At 45.8% G+C, this 16399-nt stretch overlaps 2 protein-coding genes across 5 annotated transcripts in view; both read left to right on the top strand.

Annotated features, from left to right (window-relative positions):
• The window catches only part of PRPSAP1 (phosphoribosyl pyrophosphate synthetase associated protein 1), a 41438-nt gene extending 32024 nt beyond the window's left edge, over positions 1-9414 (top strand). For all 4 annotated transcript variants that reach the window (XM_078374713.1, XM_008997777.3, XM_002748757.4 and 1 more), the window contains 3 exons: positions 6466-6536; positions 7326-7472; positions 8651-9414. In XM_078374713.1, the coding sequence (XP_078230839.1) occupies positions 6466-6536; positions 7326-7472; positions 8651-8809 (377 nt within the window). In that variant the 3' untranslated portion in view covers positions 8810-9414. The remainder of the gene's footprint in view (positions 1-6465; positions 6537-7325; positions 7473-8650) is intronic.
• Positions 9415-14385: 4971 nt separating this feature from the next.
• The window catches only part of QRICH2 (glutamine rich 2), a 28363-nt gene continuing 26349 nt past the window's right edge, over positions 14386-16399 (top strand). Inside the window, exon 1 of the mRNA XM_017972865.4 lies at positions 14386-15166. Within this exon, the coding sequence (XP_017828354.4) occupies positions 14657-15166 (510 nt within the window). The 5' untranslated portion in view covers positions 14386-14656. The remainder of the gene's footprint in view (positions 15167-16399) is intronic.

The raw sequence follows: 16399 nt of genomic DNA, 5'->3' as shown, positions 1-16399 counted from the left end.
ACCTCAGGGGATCTGCCTGCCTCGGCCTCCCAAAGTGCTGGGATTATAAATGTGAGCCACCACACCCAGCCGACATTTATTTTACTGTTCAGTTTGTTACAGATTTGGCCAGAGAGAGCTCCTTCCAGCTGCCTCCTGTGTTCTTTTGGCATGTCCCCATCACTTTTTGAGGCTCCCTTACTTTCTGCTGTAACCATATCCCATGTTCATCTTGTACTTTCTTAGCACTGCAGTTGGCTGTTTATCCAAGGAGGCTTTATGCCTTTAGCAGAAAATGGTATTTATTTATTCAAAAAAATCAGGCCGGGCGCGGTTGCTCATGCCTGTAATCCCAGCACTAGGAATCTGAGGTGGTCGGATCATGAGGTCAGGAGTTTGAGACCAGCTGGGCCAACATGTTGAAACCCCATCTCTACTAAAAATACAAAAATTAGTTGGGCACATTGGTGCATTACTGTAATCCCAGCTACTTGAGAAGCTGAGGCCGGAGAATTGCTTGAAGCCAGGAGGTGGGGCTTGCAGCAAGCCAAGATCATACCACTGCACTCCAGTGGTATGGGTGACAGAACAAGACTCCATCTTGGGGGGAAAAAAAATCAGTCAGATTTAGCAGTGCTGGATTGTATGGCAACTTTTTAGTGACATTAATATTAGTAAGTATTGATAACCAACTAGCATCAGACCAGCTGAGAAATGGTATTTAGAAACCAAGATTCGGGCTCCAGAGTGGACATGCTCAGTTACCCCACTTTACTACCTGTGAGTAACCTTGACTTAATATCCTTTCATAAGCGGCTGAATATACTGTGGGATAAAGACCAAGAAATAAAATTACTGGGTCAGAGGTTATTTTGATAAATGTATTATCAGAGTATTTTATATTGTGAGATTATTTATTCTGAGGATGTTGCTTTGTTGCTTAACGATCATAACTGTGGTTTCCGGGGCAGCTATCTTTTCGCGTCATAGGAAGAGAATGCATTCCTTCTTAAACATGCTGTGTGTTTACATTGCAGCTTCTGTAGTTGTCATCAGATTGTTTTCTGTGACTCTCTTTGGTAGGCTTAGCCAAGAAGATTCTAAAATTATTTCTTGTATGTGTAATGAATTGTGCCTCCCAAATTAAATGTGCTTTACATTTATATGCCAGTTACACGGTGTGTTCCAGCAGTTCATTTGTTGGTAATGAAGGTTAAGATCTTAGAATGGTTATGACAAAAGAGATATTCAACCTTGGAATCTTTGCATTTTTTTAGGAAGATGAGCTATTTTATTTTCCTGAAACCCATTCTTTTTTTTTTTTTTTTTTTTTTTTTTTTTTTGAGACGGAGTTTTGCTCTTGTTACCCAGGCTGGAGTGCAATGGCGCGATTTCAGCTCACCTCCACCTGCTGGGTTCAGGCAATTCTCCTGCCTCAGCCTCCTGAGTAGCTGGGATTACAGGCACGTGCCACCATGCCCAGCTAATTTTTTGTATTTTTTTTAATAGAGACGGGATTTCACCATGTTGACCAGGATGGTCTTGGTCTCTTGACCTCGCGATCCACCCGCCTCAGCTTCCCAAAGTGCTGGGATTACAGGCATGAGCCACCACGCCAGAGCACTGTTTCTCGCCGTCGGATGAGTTTTGCCTCACAGTGGATATTTGATAATGTCTGGAGATGTTTTTGGTTGTCACAGCCAGGGGAACTGGGGTGCTACTGGCATCTTGCAGGTAAAGGCCAGGATCCTGCTCAGCATCCTGCAGTGCTATAATTACTGTAAAATAATTACACTCATTTTAGAGTAATTTGTTAAAAGAGAAGTTGTATGAATGAAGGAGTGAAACCATAAAGCTTTTCCATTTTATAGGTAGACTTGATGCAGATGATGGGCACGGACATCTAATGGACTTGAAAAGATTGTGTGCCTGGGGTTCTGCTAAAGACTACATTTGCCACAGGGGTGAAAAGTAAGAGTTTGGATTGCAAAAGTGAGAGGAGGTCACTTTCTGGCTCACTTTTCCTGGCTTGTTAACTTGCCAAGTGAGGATGTGGTTTTCACCACTGAAGTGAAAACAGACATTGGCACCTCTGGAGCAACTGTTAAATGTAAATTTTGATTTGTTTGCATGTAGATAGGGGTTATGAGTTTGCAGTCAGTTCATTTCTTTTCTACTGAAGACCTCGTTTTATTTACTCATCTAATTTATTTATTTATTTTTCTGAGACAGGGTCTCATTCTGTTGCCCAGGCTGGAGTACAGCAGGCGATTTCAGCTCACTGTAACCTCTGCTTCCTAGGTTCAAGCAGTTCTCCTGCCTCAGCCTTCCAAGTAGCTGGGATTACAGGCATGAGCCACCACACTCGGCTAATTTTTGTATTTGTTTGGATTTGGCTTTTTTTTGTTTGTTTGTGACAGAGTTTTGCTCTTATTGACCAGGCTGGACTGCAATGGCATGATTTCAGCTCACCACAACTTCTACCTTCCGGTTCAAGTGATTCTCCTGCTTCAGCCTCCCAAGTAGCTGGGATTGATTATAGGCATGCACCACCATGCCTGACTAATTTCGTATTTTTAGTAGAGATGGAGTTTCTCCATGTTGGTCAGGCTGGTCTTGAACTCCTGACCTCAAGTGATCCTCCTGCCTCGGCCTCCCAAAGTGCTGGGATTATAGGTGTGAGCCACTGTGCCTGGCCAGTTTTGTTTTTGTTTGTTTGTTTGTTTTTTTGAGATGGAATCTCACTCTGTGGCCCAGGTTAGAGGACAGTGGCATGATCTTGGCTCACTGCAACCTCTGCCTGCCAGGTTCAAGTGATTCTTCTGTCTCAGCCTCCCGAATAGCTGGGATTACAGGCGTGCACCACCATGCCTGGCTAATTTTTGTATTTTCAGTAGAGATGGGGTTTCATCATGTTGGTCAGGCTGGTCTTCAACTCCTGACCTCAGGTGATCTGCTCACCTCAGCCTCCCAAAGTGGTGGGATCATAGGCATGAGTCACTGCACCTAGCCACTCATCTCTTTTTAATGTCAGTTTGTTGATACAGTTTGACATTTCGCTGAACTAGAAATAGATATAAAAAGGTGAAAATGGGTAAGGAGTTAAGATTGCTCATAGTTCTTTTTTGCTGTTTACCTTAGCAGAGGAAAGTTTGGTTAATTGACTCCCAGGAAAGAGTCAAGGTGTGCACATGTATGCAGGTGCTTGTGCTTGTGATGAAAGCATGCTTAAGGTAAGGAGGGTTGTAAATGCAGCCTTATTTTACTTGGAAAATGCTACCTGTAAAAGCAAAAGACAAGGCCGGGCACTTTGGCTCACGCCTGTAATCCTTGCGCTTCGGGAGGCCAAGGTGGGAGGATCACCTGAGGTCGGGAGTTCAAGACCAGCCTGGCCATCATGGTGAAACCCCATCTTTAAAAAAGAAAAAAAAGAAAAGAAAAGCAAAAGACAACTTCCTACTTCCTTCATAAGAACATTGGAAATCATTTGATGAATTGAAGACTTTTTACTGCAGTTGGTATAGTTTTCACAGTGATTTCTGGCCATAAATAATGTTGCACAATTCATTTTATTCATGGATTGGATTTTGTTTGACAAGATGGAAAGAGAGCAGAATCTAAACTTAGGGTAGTTTTAGCACTCTTTATTCTTGATCTTATGTGAAAAGTGGAATTTTTGGTGTTTTATTTTTTGGGTAAGCTATTCAAAATCTGTTGGCCTATGAGGTGCTAGTCATTTTTCTCTACTCTGTAATAATAAAGTCTGTCTCTGTTTTGTGGCAGCCACCAAATTATGTGTTCACTTTTATCCAGAACCTAAAGCCAATATCAACAGGGAATGAGTATGTTGGGAGAAAGCCTTTCTTTTCAGCCTCCCTCCTGGCAGCGCCTATGTTTTTCATGTGAAACTAACAATAGTTCTTTGTGGAAGGTAGGGTTTCAAAAAAGTAAACACAAATACTATGACGTTTTCTGCATCAAACTAGAGCTGAATGGCCGTTGATATTTGATGAAGGATATTGGTTTACAATCTTTCTCTTTTTTTACAGAGGTAAATGGTCAAGAAAAGGGACCACATCTCTTTCTCTCTCTTTTTTTTTTTTTTTCTGAGACAGAGTCTCGCTCTGTTGACCAGGCTGGAGTGCAGAGGTGTGGTCTCAGCTCACTGCAACCTCTGCCTCCTGGGTTCAAGCAAGTCTTGTCTCAGTCTCCTAAGTAGCTAGGATTACAGGTGTGTACCACCATGCCCGGCTAATTTTTATATTTTTAGTAAAGACAGAGTTTTACCCTATTGGCCAGGCTAGTTTCCAACTTCTGACCTCAGGTGATCCACCCACCTCAACCTCTCAAAGTACTGAGATTACAAGTGTGAGCCACCACGCCTGGCCGAAAAGGGACCACATCTCTTTAAGAAATGGGTAGGTTAGCAGGGCACAGTGGTTCATGCCTATAATCCCAGCACTTTGGGAGGTCAAGACAGGTGAATCACTTGAAGTCAGAAGTTTGAGACTAGCCTGGTCAACATGGTGAAACCCTGTCTCAAAACTACAAAAAATTTACCAGACATGGTGGCATGTGCCTGTAATCCCAGCTACTTGGGAGGCTGAGGCAGGAGAATTGCTTGAACCTGGGAGGGGAGGTTGCAGTGACCCAAGATCATGCCACTGCACTCCAGCCTGGGAGACAGAGTGAGACTCTGTCTCAGGGGGTTAAAAAAAAAAAAAGCATGTAGGTCAACATTAACTACCTATCTACATGGTTTAATATAAAAGCAATCTGAGGAAGCTGCTCCTAACGTTGGTAACCCCTCCCCCCTTTTTAAGATTTTTATATGCAAAGCCTTCTTGACTTGCCCAAATTCAAGAAATTGTGTTTCTAGGATGGCAAATAAGGAAATACATATCTGTTGAAAATCTATAAAGTAGTGCTAAGTTTCAGCTCAGCTAATTTGCCAGTATATAGAGAAAAACACCTATTCTTCGAGATACACAGTGTTTATAGGTGGGAATCGGCCAAAGTTGTGTGTTGGTTAGTCACTAAACTCTTATTACCCTGAATTTTATTCTCTTTCACTTCCCCCACTGCTAGTCTAATAAACATTTCAGAATAATACAAAACTTTAAAGAAAGAATACTTAACCTATTCTTCTGAAACAGTCTTTGTTTTTCTTCTCTGATTACTAACCTCCTTTTGAGGATAAAATCTTACTTCCTTTCTTTATCCTGTAGCTTCCTTTGTACACTCATAGGCTTTCTTCAGATGCAGATTTTATAGTCAGATAAGTCTCTACTTTAAGCACCAGTTAAATCAGGAAAAGATGATGGGTCTGTAGTTATTGTGTTCAAGTTCCTGATTTTGAGGAAACTGATTATGTCAATAGTGCAGTTATCAGATAGTAAGACACTGTCCAAATAAGGTGACTTTGGAAGAAAATAACATAAAGCCATCTCTTGATCTGGCAACCTTTTGCTATTGTGCTTTCTGCAGAGCGGCGTTCCTTCTGCATGTCTCTGTCAGTCTCCGTGAGAGTGGGCTTTCTACCAGCATGGCATTGCAGGGCGGCTTCTCCGTGTTGGCAGAATCTTCCATGCTTTGCTGGTTCATTGTCTTTCCAGCTGTGCTGGAAAAGAACCAGCATGTGCTGGCTGCTGAGCTGATGAGACACGGCTCGTCTCAACTGAGAAGTGCTGTGTGTATAAAACACACACCAGCCGGGCGCGGTGGCTCAAGCCGGTAATCCCAGCACTTTGGGAGGCTGAGGTGGGTGGATCACGAGGTCAAGAGATCAAGACCATCCTGGTCAACATGGTGAAACCCCGTCTCTACTAAAAATACAAAAAATTAGCTGGGCATGGTGGCACGTGCCTATAATCCCAGCTACCCAGGAGGCAGAGGTTGCGGTGAGCACCATTGCACTCCAGCCTGGGTAACAAGAGCGAAACTCCGTCTCAAAAAAAAAAAAAAACACACACACACACCAAGTAGAGAAGACTTGATATGAAAAAAGTGTAAGGCCGGGTGCGCTGGCTCATGCCTGTAATCCTAGCGCTTTGGGAGGCTGAGGTAGGAGGCTTGCTTGAGTCCAGTTCAAGACCAGCCTGGGCAACATAGTAAGATCCCATCTCAAAAAAAAAAAAAAAAAACAGAAGTGTAAAACATCTCATTAATAAATTTTTATATCAATTACATGTTGAAATTATAATGTTTTGGGCATATTGCCTAAAATAAAATCTATTAATTTCGTCTGTTTTTACTTTTTAATATGGCTACTGGAAAATTTAAAGTGACATGTATGGCATGCCTTCCATTTCTTTTGGCCACTGCTGCTGTTTCTGAGAGATTCAGGTTCATTGAGGGGGAATCTGCATGGTTTGTTTTTTGTCTGTATAGTGGTTTTGCCACCATTTCCAGAAAATTAGGTTGTGATTACATTTCTCTAGTAATACATGAATGACTGAGATCTTGTCATTTGTTTTGTTTTGCTAGTGATGATGGCCAAAGAGAAGCCGCCAATAACTGTGGTTGGAGATGTTGGAGGCCGCATCGCAATCATCGTGGTATGGTTATGTGTCATCCCTCATGTGTAGAGGTGACACTGCTGGCTCTTGGTCAGTAGGTTGTCTGCTTGGGGACTGTATTTCTAGGAGCAATGATGTAAATGGATCCATGTGTCCTTTCTCACCCAAACTCTCTTGTGCCAAGTGGCAGAAACCTTTATTCAGATGAACACACATTAAAATGTAACTTGCAGACAGGAATTGAGCACAGCACCTCCCAAGAAAAAATTCAGCACCTTAACCTACATCGTGTGGGTTCTAGGTTTTTCACAGCAGCTCACGTCATGCTTCGGGCTAAAGGATGAACTGAAGATGAGCTGCTTCGTTTTCACGACTAAGAATGGGTGACCTTGTGCAGACTTGTTCTGCACGTTGACACACATTTCATCCCAGCTCTGAACGTCTGCTGGCTAGTGGGCCACGAATCGTTTGCAGTAGCATGCTTTATTTCAGTTTTCTTCTCCTGTCACATTTATTTGAAAAAAATAGTTGGAACGCTGGCTATGTGGGATTAACCAGAAATGTGAAACAGGAAAATGAGTGTTGGCAGTCCTCGGCTCCAGCGGTAGCATCACAAGTGCTCAACTGCTCCCTCTCTGAGACACACAAGGTGCCGTCAGGTACTTCTATTGCCATTTCTGATGCTCAGTCTTTGACCCAGGCCCACAGCTCTGATTTGCCTTCAGAAATCCTCTGAAACAGTGCAGAAAAGAGTAGAGAGGTGTATGCTTTTACAGTCTGGGCTAGAGGGTGTTTCTTTCCTACCAAGTCACTCTGTTCTCCTCCCAGGATGACATTATTGATGATGTGGAGAGTTTTGTTGCTGCTGCAGAGATCCTCAAAGAAAGAGGCGCCTATAAGATCTATGTCATGGCCACCCACGGCATCCTTTCTGCAGAGGCCCCCCGCCTGATTGAGGAGTCCTCCGTAGATGAGGTTGGGCTGCTTCTAAATCTTGAGCCAAGATTTGCTGCTGTGTTTTCTGGGAATAATGAAATGATTCAGTCAATATTAAATTGCTTAATTTCTCTATAGTTTTTCTAGCTTTCGCTGGCTAGCGGTTTGTTGGGACAGATATATGTTTAGGAACACAGATAGTCGCAGCTTACCATGGTTCAACTTAGAAAACTTTTTGACTTTATGATGAGGCAAAACTGTTGCAATTACAATGCACTGTATAGTATTTGATAAATTACTTGAGACATTCAACACTTTATTTTAAAATAATAGCTTTTATTAAAAAAATAGCTTTTATTATAAAACAAAAGCCTTTTTCCCTGGATAATTTTCCCAGCTACAGTCTAATATAACCGTACTGAGCATATTTAAGGTAGGCTAGGCCAAGTTATGATGTTCAGTAGGTTAGGTGTATTCAATTAATTTTTTTTTTAGATGGAATCTTGCTCTGTCGCCCAGGCTGAAGTGCAGTGGTGCAATCTTGGCTCACTGCAACCTCTGCCTCCTGGATTCAAGCGATTCTCCTGCCTCAGCCTCCTGAGTAACTGGGATTATATGCACTTGTCATCACACCTGGCTAATTTTTGTATTTTTAGTGGAGATGGGGTTTCACCATGTCGGCCAGGCTGGTCTCTAACTCCTGACCTCAAGTGATCCACCCACCTCAGCCTCCCAAAATGCTGGGATTACAAGCATGAGCCACCTTGTCCAGCCTAAATGCATTTTCTACTTAAAATATTTTCAACTTATAATGATGTGTTTATCCAGACCTAACCCCATCATAAGTTGGGGGTTGAAGGTCTGTATATGTCTATTTGCATAAAGATTTGCTTGGGTACTTTAATTTGACACTCTAGGAACATTTCTCTTGAGACTGGAATTCTTCCCTTATGATCCGAGAGTTTTGCGCAGCGCTGGGGCTCACTGTATTTTTGCGTGGAGACCACACCACAGATTTTCATCTGTGCTCTGCAGCCATATAACTTTTCCTTTGCAGAAAATTTGTTAAGTTTGGTTTATAAAAACTATACTCAGTGGAACACGGCTTTATAGTTTGGAACTTAGGCTGTGGGGACCGAATGTTAGATAAGCTGTCCTGTGAGCAGTTTGGAGCACGCTTCGGTAACAGTGTTTGTTTTCGATCACTGTGTGACTAGGTGGTGGTGACAAATACTGTCCCTCATGAGGTACAGAAGCTGCAGTGTCCCAAGATAAAGACTGTGGATATCAGTTTGATTCTTTCTGAAGCAATTCGGAGGATCCACAACGGAGAGTCCATGGCCTACCTTTTCCGAAACATCACTGTGGATGACTAGCTTTCATGAGGACCTTGACCCTGGAACTCCTGAGGAAGACATGGAAAAAGCAGTGCCATGAGTGACATACACAGTGTATCCTTGCAAGGGAGGACTGGAAACAGCCTGGAGTTAGATATTCTCTCTTCGTCGGATTGATGGATAGGAGGCAGTAAGAGAGTCAGGAAGAAGACAGAGCTCATGGATAAATATTATCATATGGCCTTAAATGTCTGCTGTCATCAGCCCTGTTCCTTAAACAAAAGTTTTAGCCGCTTTCCTGAAAAGAATCTGAAAATCTTATTAAAGAGGAAAGGCACATAAAGTCTTAACTCTATAATGTTCATTTAGTTGTTTCAGCTCCAGGGAAATGTGGGTATTGATGTTGAAGCTGGTTAGGGAAGCTGATTGCCTGGCCCTATTACTATCCAGTTGGCCTCTCCCATATCAACTTCAAGACTTTTATAGAGAAGCATATTTTTCTTTCAGAAACTGGTACACATACAGCCATTGAAAAATGAAGCATTCATGTTGTTACATCTGCCAAGGATGTCAGATTAGAAAATAGCATCCCACCTCTTGGTGTCTGAGTGGTTCTGAGGTTGCAAATAAAAGAATTCATTGTCTTGCTAGTCTCTTCATTAGATTGCAGAAGACCAGGGATACAAAATAGCAATCAGGTCTGTGGCTGGACGCAAACTCTTTGAGCAGGTTCCATCCCCTTCCTAAGTGTTGAAGCTAAATCCTTGTTGAATACTAAATTTTAAATCTAAATTAAAAAAAAACCCAGAGACTAGGTGTGGTGGCTCACGCCTGTAATTCCGGTACTTTGGGAGGCTGAGGCAAGGAGGACTGCTTGAGGCCAGGAGTTTGAGACCAGCCTGGGCAACATGTTGAAACCCATCTCTACAAAAAATACAAAAATTAGCCAGGCGTTGGTAGCACATACTTGTTGTCCCAGCTGCCTTGGGAGGCTGAGGTGGGAGGATTGCCTGAGCCAAGGAGATTGAAGCTGCCATGAACTATGTTGTGCCACTGCAGTCTAGCCTGGTTGACAGAGCAATACCCTGTCTCAAAAAAAAAGTGGAGGGGGGGGGGCAGGCATGGTGTCTTACGCCTGTAATCCCTGCACTGCACTTTGGGAGGCTGAGGCAGGTAGATCACCTGTCAGGAGTTTTGAGACCAGCCCGGCCAACATGGCAAAACCCTGTCTCTACTAAAAATACAAACATTAGCCAGGCATGGTGGCGGGTGCTGTGATCCCAGCTACTCAGGTGGCTGAGGCCAGAGAATCGCTTGAACCCTGGAGATCGAGGTTGCAGTGAGCCAAGATCGTGCCACTGCACTCCAGGCTAGGCAGTGACAGAGACTCCGTCTCAAAAAAAAGATTGTCCTTTTGTCTGTGATAGATGATTCTTATGTGTAGTGCATTACTGAGGACTGTACTTGGCCCTTCTACCCAGCATTTTAAATTCCATCATCACAGTTGTGGTTAGTAGTGCCCTTGTCAGAGAGACCTGACTTCAGATGTGGAATCGTTTTTCACCCTTTGAGTCTGATCTAAGTCATAGGAAGGAGCAGCTGCTGGGAGATGCATGGAATTGCTTATTGCTTCTCTTAGCTCCTGAGAGATGGAAAGAAGCTTTAGGTACACAGTTGTTATTTCTCTCTGGGGAAGTTTCCTTAATATTTTTATTTTTCTGTTGATAAGCTCCCAACCCACAGTCAAGACTTTCAGCACATCAGCTTTTTCAAGCACACAAGTTACCTTCTGTTAATAGTCCTAGTAGGGCGATTTGAGCCAAGATCTGTCATTCAAATAATTAGCATGGCACTAGAGGCAGAGACAGAGGTTGTGGTCAGGAGACCTATTTTTTTTTTGAGACAGAGTCTCACTCTCACCAGGCGCCAGGCTGGAGTGCAGTGGCGTCATCTCGGCTCACTGCAGCCTCTGCCTCCCGTGTTCAAGCAATTCTCCTGCCGCAGCCTCCCAAGTTGCTGGGACTACAGGCACGTGACACCACACCCAGCTAATTTTTGTATTTTTAGTAGAGATGGGGTTTCACCATGTTAGCCAGGCTGGTCTCGATCTCTTGACCTCCTGATGTGCCCGCCTCGGCCTCCCAAAGTGCTGGGATTACCCAAGTGAGCCACCGCGCCCGGCCATCTTGTTTGTAACATCAGGCAGGGCTAAGTCCTTTCTGGGGCTCTGTCATCAGTTGTGAAAAAGGAGGTTCAAGATTGAAAACTAAGTTCCTTTTCAAGTCTAGAATTCCATTTATACCTCCAATTAGCAGTTCTTTCCTGTGTCTCCAGGGGTGGAGATCATGAATATTTAACAAAAATATCTAGTAAAATATGCAGTTCTCTGAATTAGAATATCCTGCTTTTTTCTTTTTTTTTGGTTGGGGGGTGGTATTTGGAGAGTTCTAATATGTGCCTGATAAGATAGTAAGCCTCGGGGCTATGAAAGTGAACATGTGAGGACTGTGGGAGCTAACCTGGCCATAGTGTAGTCACTGTGGCTGCTGACATCTTCTGCAAAATCACTGCTTTCAGAAATGTGAAAGTGTATTTCTCATGAGCATTCAGTCCAGCCCCTGCACCACAGCTTCTATTAGAACCAGTACTCGGTAGCTATAACTGATCAGCCTTTTTTTTTCTTTTTAAATTATTTTTCAGTAGAGATAGTGGGGCGGGGGTGGTCTCACTGTGTTGCCCAGGCTGGTCTCAAACTCCTGGGCTCAAACAGTCTTCCCGCCTCAGCCTCCCAAAGTGCTGGGACACATGAGACTGCGCCAGGCACCAGGCCTGGCCTTGTTTTCTTTTCTGTTTTTTTTTTTCTTTTCTTTTTTTTTTTGAGATAAGTCTCACTCTGTCACCCAGGCTGGAGTGCAGTGGTGCAATCTCAGCTCACTGCAACCTCCACCTTCTGGGTTCAAGCGATTCTTCTGCCTCTGCCAAGTAGCTGGGATTACACACGCATGCCACCACTGCCTGGCTAATTTTTGTATTTTTTAGTAGAGAAGAGTGGCTTCACCATGTTGGTCAGGCTGGTCTCGAACTCTTAACCTCTTATTCCACCCGCCTCGGCTTCCCAGAGTGCTGGGATTATAGTAAAAGACTACAGGCTCATGCCTATAATCCCAGCACTTTGGGAGGCCTAGGCAGGTGGATCACTTGAGGTCAGGAGTTTGAGACCAACCTAGCCAATACAGTGAAATCACATCTCAACTAAAAATGCAAAAATTAGCCCAGTGTGCGCCTGTAATCCCAGCTACTCAGGAGGCTGAGGCAGGAGAATTGGTTGAGCCCAAGAGGTGGAGCTTGCAGTGAGCTGAGATGGTGCCACTGCACTCCAGCCCAAGTGACAAAGCAAGACTCCATCTCAGAAAAAAAAAAAAAATAGAACTAGCTCTTTTGATAACCCTTTAAAGGTCTACTGTTTACCAAGTTCTTGGGATATAATAATGATTGAAAATCCTTCATTTAGACACTCAGGCTGGGCGTGGTGACTCACACCTGTAATCCGAGCATTTTGGGAAGCTGAAGGGGGTGGATCATGAGATTGAGAGATGGAGACCATCCTGGCCAACATGGTGAAATTCGGTCTCTACTGAAAATACAAAAATTAGCCAGGCGTGGTGGCATGAGCCTGTATTCCCAGCTACTCAGGAGCTGAGGCAGGAGAATTACTTGAACCCGGGAGGCGAAGGTTGCAGCGAGCCGAGATCAAGCCACTGTACTCCAGCCTGAGCGACTGGGGGACTCCATCTTAAAAAAAAAAAGGCTGACATAAAAATTTGAACTTGAGCAGTAGTTAAAATTGTATAGTTATGGCTGGGCGTGGTGGCTCATGCCTCTAATCCAAGCACTTTGGGAGGCCAAGGTGGGTGAATCACGAGGTCAGGAGTTTGAGACCAGCCTGGCCAACATGGTGAAACCCTGTCTCTACTAAATACAAAAAATTAGCTGAACATAATGGCGGATGCCTGTATTCCCAGCTACTCAGGAGGCAGAGGTTGCAGTGAGCCGAGATCGTGCCACTGCACTCCAGCCTGAATGACAGTGAGATGCCATCTCAAAGAAAAAAAAAAGTACCATTATTCCTTAGAATTCTTGGGGGATTGGTTTTCAGGACCCAACCTCCTGCCCATGGATATGTAAGTCTCTGATAGAAAATGGTGTGGTATTTGCATATAAGCTATGCACATCCTAGATGACTTATAATATCGAATGCAATCTAAATCCTATGTAAATGGTTGTCATACTGTATTGTTTAGAGAATCATGACAGGAATGTATACATGGTAGGTCCTGGTTGGTTAACTCTGCAGATGCAAAGCTCACAGGGAAGGAGGCTGGCTGGGCATGGCACACAACTCAGAGGTTCCCTTTAAGTAGCTTTGCTGTACTTCTGTTAGGAATTTATATTGAAGTTTTATTTATACATTTTTGGGAAGAATCTGGTCTGGGGAAGTCATGCCTCAATTTTCCTTTTTTTTTTTTTTTTGAGATGGAGTCTTGCTCTGTCACCCAGGCTGGAGTGCAGTGGCACCGTCTTGGCTCACTGCAACCTCTACCTCCCAGGTTCAGGTGATTCTCCTGCCTCAGCCTCCCAAGTAGCTGGGATTACAGGCACGTGCCACCACACCCAGCTAATATTTTGTGTTTTTAGTAGAGATGGGTTTTTACTGTGTTAGCCAGGATAGTCTTGATCTCCCGAACTTGTGATCCGCCCGCCTCAGCCTCTCAAAGTACTGGGATTACAAATGTGAGCCACTGCGCTCAGTGTATGCCTCAATTGTTAACACCAGATTTGTCTCGAGCTGTTTAATCCTACTTTGTAATGAGCTGAGGCATGGGCCCTTGACCAGGTGAGTGTTTTTTGAGCTAAATTAATTTATGGCAGCTGGGTGCAGTGGCTCACACCAGCAATCCCAGCATTTTGGGAGGCTGAGGTGGACAGATGACCTGAGATCAGGAATTTGAGACCACCTGACCAACGGAGAAACCCCCTCTCTACTGAAAATACAAAATTAGCCCGGTGTAATCCCAGCTACTTGGGAGGCTGAGGCAGAATAGCTTGAACCTGGGAGGCAGAGCAAGATCACACCATTGTACCCCACTTTGGGCAATGAGAGCAAAACTCCGTCTCAGAGAAAAAAAATTGTAGCAGCACAGAAAAGGGACAACTAGCCACCAAGTAGTCCTCTGGTGGCTGATTGGAACCACCTGAGTAGTGGGTTGTCTTTTCCAAGTTGCTTCACGTTTGAACAAAATATGCGAACTCTCTGCAGGGCACCAAGGCCCCAGACCTGCATCCCTTAGACATGCGGCCACCACTCTGTGGAATGGATGCGGCCGATGACACAAAGCACGGTTGCCAGGAAACTCTCAAGTCTTTCTGTCCTTACCTGGCCCCTTAAGAGTGAGTGAATCCAGGCCTTTCTAGGTTAAGGGGATGGATGGAGTCTAGCTGGACTTTGGAGGCCATCTCAGCCCCTGTTGCCAAGGCACCCCTTGTGAGCCTTGTGGTGGCAGCGAGGGCGCGTTCTTACGCAGAATCTTCAGGGTGCGCGGGGGCCCCTAGGTTTCAAACCTCCGCCGGCGCGGGGACTCCGCCAGCGCGGAGACTGGGAGTCCAGGGCTCCAACTCGGGGACCCGAGGCAGGCGACAGACAGCGGAAGGGCGGATTCACCAGAGGCAGGAACTCCGTCCAGTGACTCACCCGAGGCGGTCAGACCCGGGGCAGGGGCGTCCCGAGGGCCTCGCAAGGCCCCCGTAAAATCCCCAAGACGCGGCGCGCAGTGAGTGGGGAGTGGTTGGCCGGCAACCCGCGGCCGCGCACAGCTCCCGACAGCCACGATGCCGCCCGCGACTGCGGTGACCACGGTCTCCCTCCGGGAGCTGGCCGACCTCTCCATCGGCACCCCGGAGGTGGGCGCCGTCAACTTCACCGCGCTGCACACGCTCATCGTGGCCATGCTCAAAAACCTCGACCTCCAAAATACCCAGATCGACTTCCAGGCCCCGTCGCCCGAGCCCAGCCGCTCGCTGCAGTCCTCCCAGGGCTTGCTCAGCACCCCAAACCTGCCCGCGCCCAAGGAGGCGCCCCGGGAGAAGCGCAAGAGCGTGAGCCGGGCGCCCCCGTCGGCGCTGGAGACCCAGGTGAAGGACCTGGGCGGCCAGGTGGAGGATCTGAGCAAGCAGCTCAAGCGCATGGATGGCCAGGTGCAGGGCATCGCTACGCACGTGCAGCACTTCTCCCAGGCCACCGGGCTCCACTTGGACGTGCCAGAGTGGCTGGAGGAGCAGGAGGTGGGCGTGCGGGGGCTGGATAGTGTGCGGACCGCCGAGGAGCTCAGCGTCGCCAGGGTGAGCGCTGCGTGGAGGTAACCCTCAGGTGGTCTGCCTCCTCCAGGCCGTCCTCTGGCCTGGCCGAGTCCCCACCCACAGTAGAGGGGCACGCGGGGGTGGGGACGGAGAGTCTGGGGACAGAGGAGGTGCCAGGCCTCAATGTGACTGGTTAGATACAGCAGTCTTGCAGGCCATGGGGCTGCTTCAGGATGTCCTGCAAGACCTAAAAACCCTAGAAAGAACACCAAGGAATCGCACAGGGTAGTGGTCCCATCCCACCTCCTCCTTCCTAGCCCTGTTTACAGGAGAGGCTCACCCAGCACTTATCACACATCCAAGGACCCTGAGCTGGCTCAGAGTGGGGCCAGCAACTTCTCAGAATATATATATATATATATATATATATATATATATATATATATATTTCTCTAAACATGATTCTCTAAACAATCAATACAGAATATATATATATATATCTCAGAATATATATATATATATTTTTTTTTTTTTTTTTTTTTTGAGACGGAGTTTCGCTCTTGTTACCCAGGCTGGAGTGCAATGGTGCGATCTCGGCTCACCGCAACCTCTGCCTCCTGGGTTCAGGCAATTCGCCCGCCGCAGCCTCCTTAGTAGCTGGGATTACAGGCACGCGCCACCATGCCCAGCTAATTTTTTGTATTTTTAGTAGAGACGGGGTTTCACCATGTTGACCAGGATGGTCTCGATCTCTTGACCTCGTGATCTACCTGCCTCGGCCTCCCAAAGTGCTGGGATTACAGGCTTGAGCCACCGCGCCCGGCCTTCTCAGAATATTCTTAAAGGAAATTCCCTTTTAAAAAGAATAACGAGATAAGTGTTGAGGACAAAGGCTCCCAGAGAAAGGGAGTCAGGATGGAGAGTTGGACCTCAGCTCCCTGTGGCCATGACACAAGCCACAGCAGGTAGGGGACAGTTTCATGTGGACTTTGTTTTTTTGGGACAGAGTCTCTCTAGTTGCCCAGGCTGGAGTGCAGTGGTGCAGTCTCGGCTCACTGCAATCTCTGCCTCCCAGGTTCAAGCAATCCTCCTGCCTCAGCCCCCCAGTAACTGGGATTACAGGAATGCACCACCACGCCCAGCTAACTTTTGTATTTTTAGTAGAGATGGGGTTTCGCCACATTGGCCAGACTGGTCTGGAACTCCTGACCTCAGGTGATCCACCCGCCTCAGCCTTCCAAGTATCTGGGATTATAGGCGTGTGCCACCACACCT

The sequence above is a fragment of the Callithrix jacchus genome, chromosome 5 (assembly GCF_049354715.1).
Source record: "Callithrix jacchus isolate 240 chromosome 5, calJac240_pri, whole genome shotgun sequence".
Lineage (NCBI taxonomy): Eukaryota > Metazoa > Chordata > Mammalia > Primates > Cebidae > Callithrix > Callithrix jacchus.
This window is presented reverse-complemented; position numbering and strand designations above follow the sequence as displayed.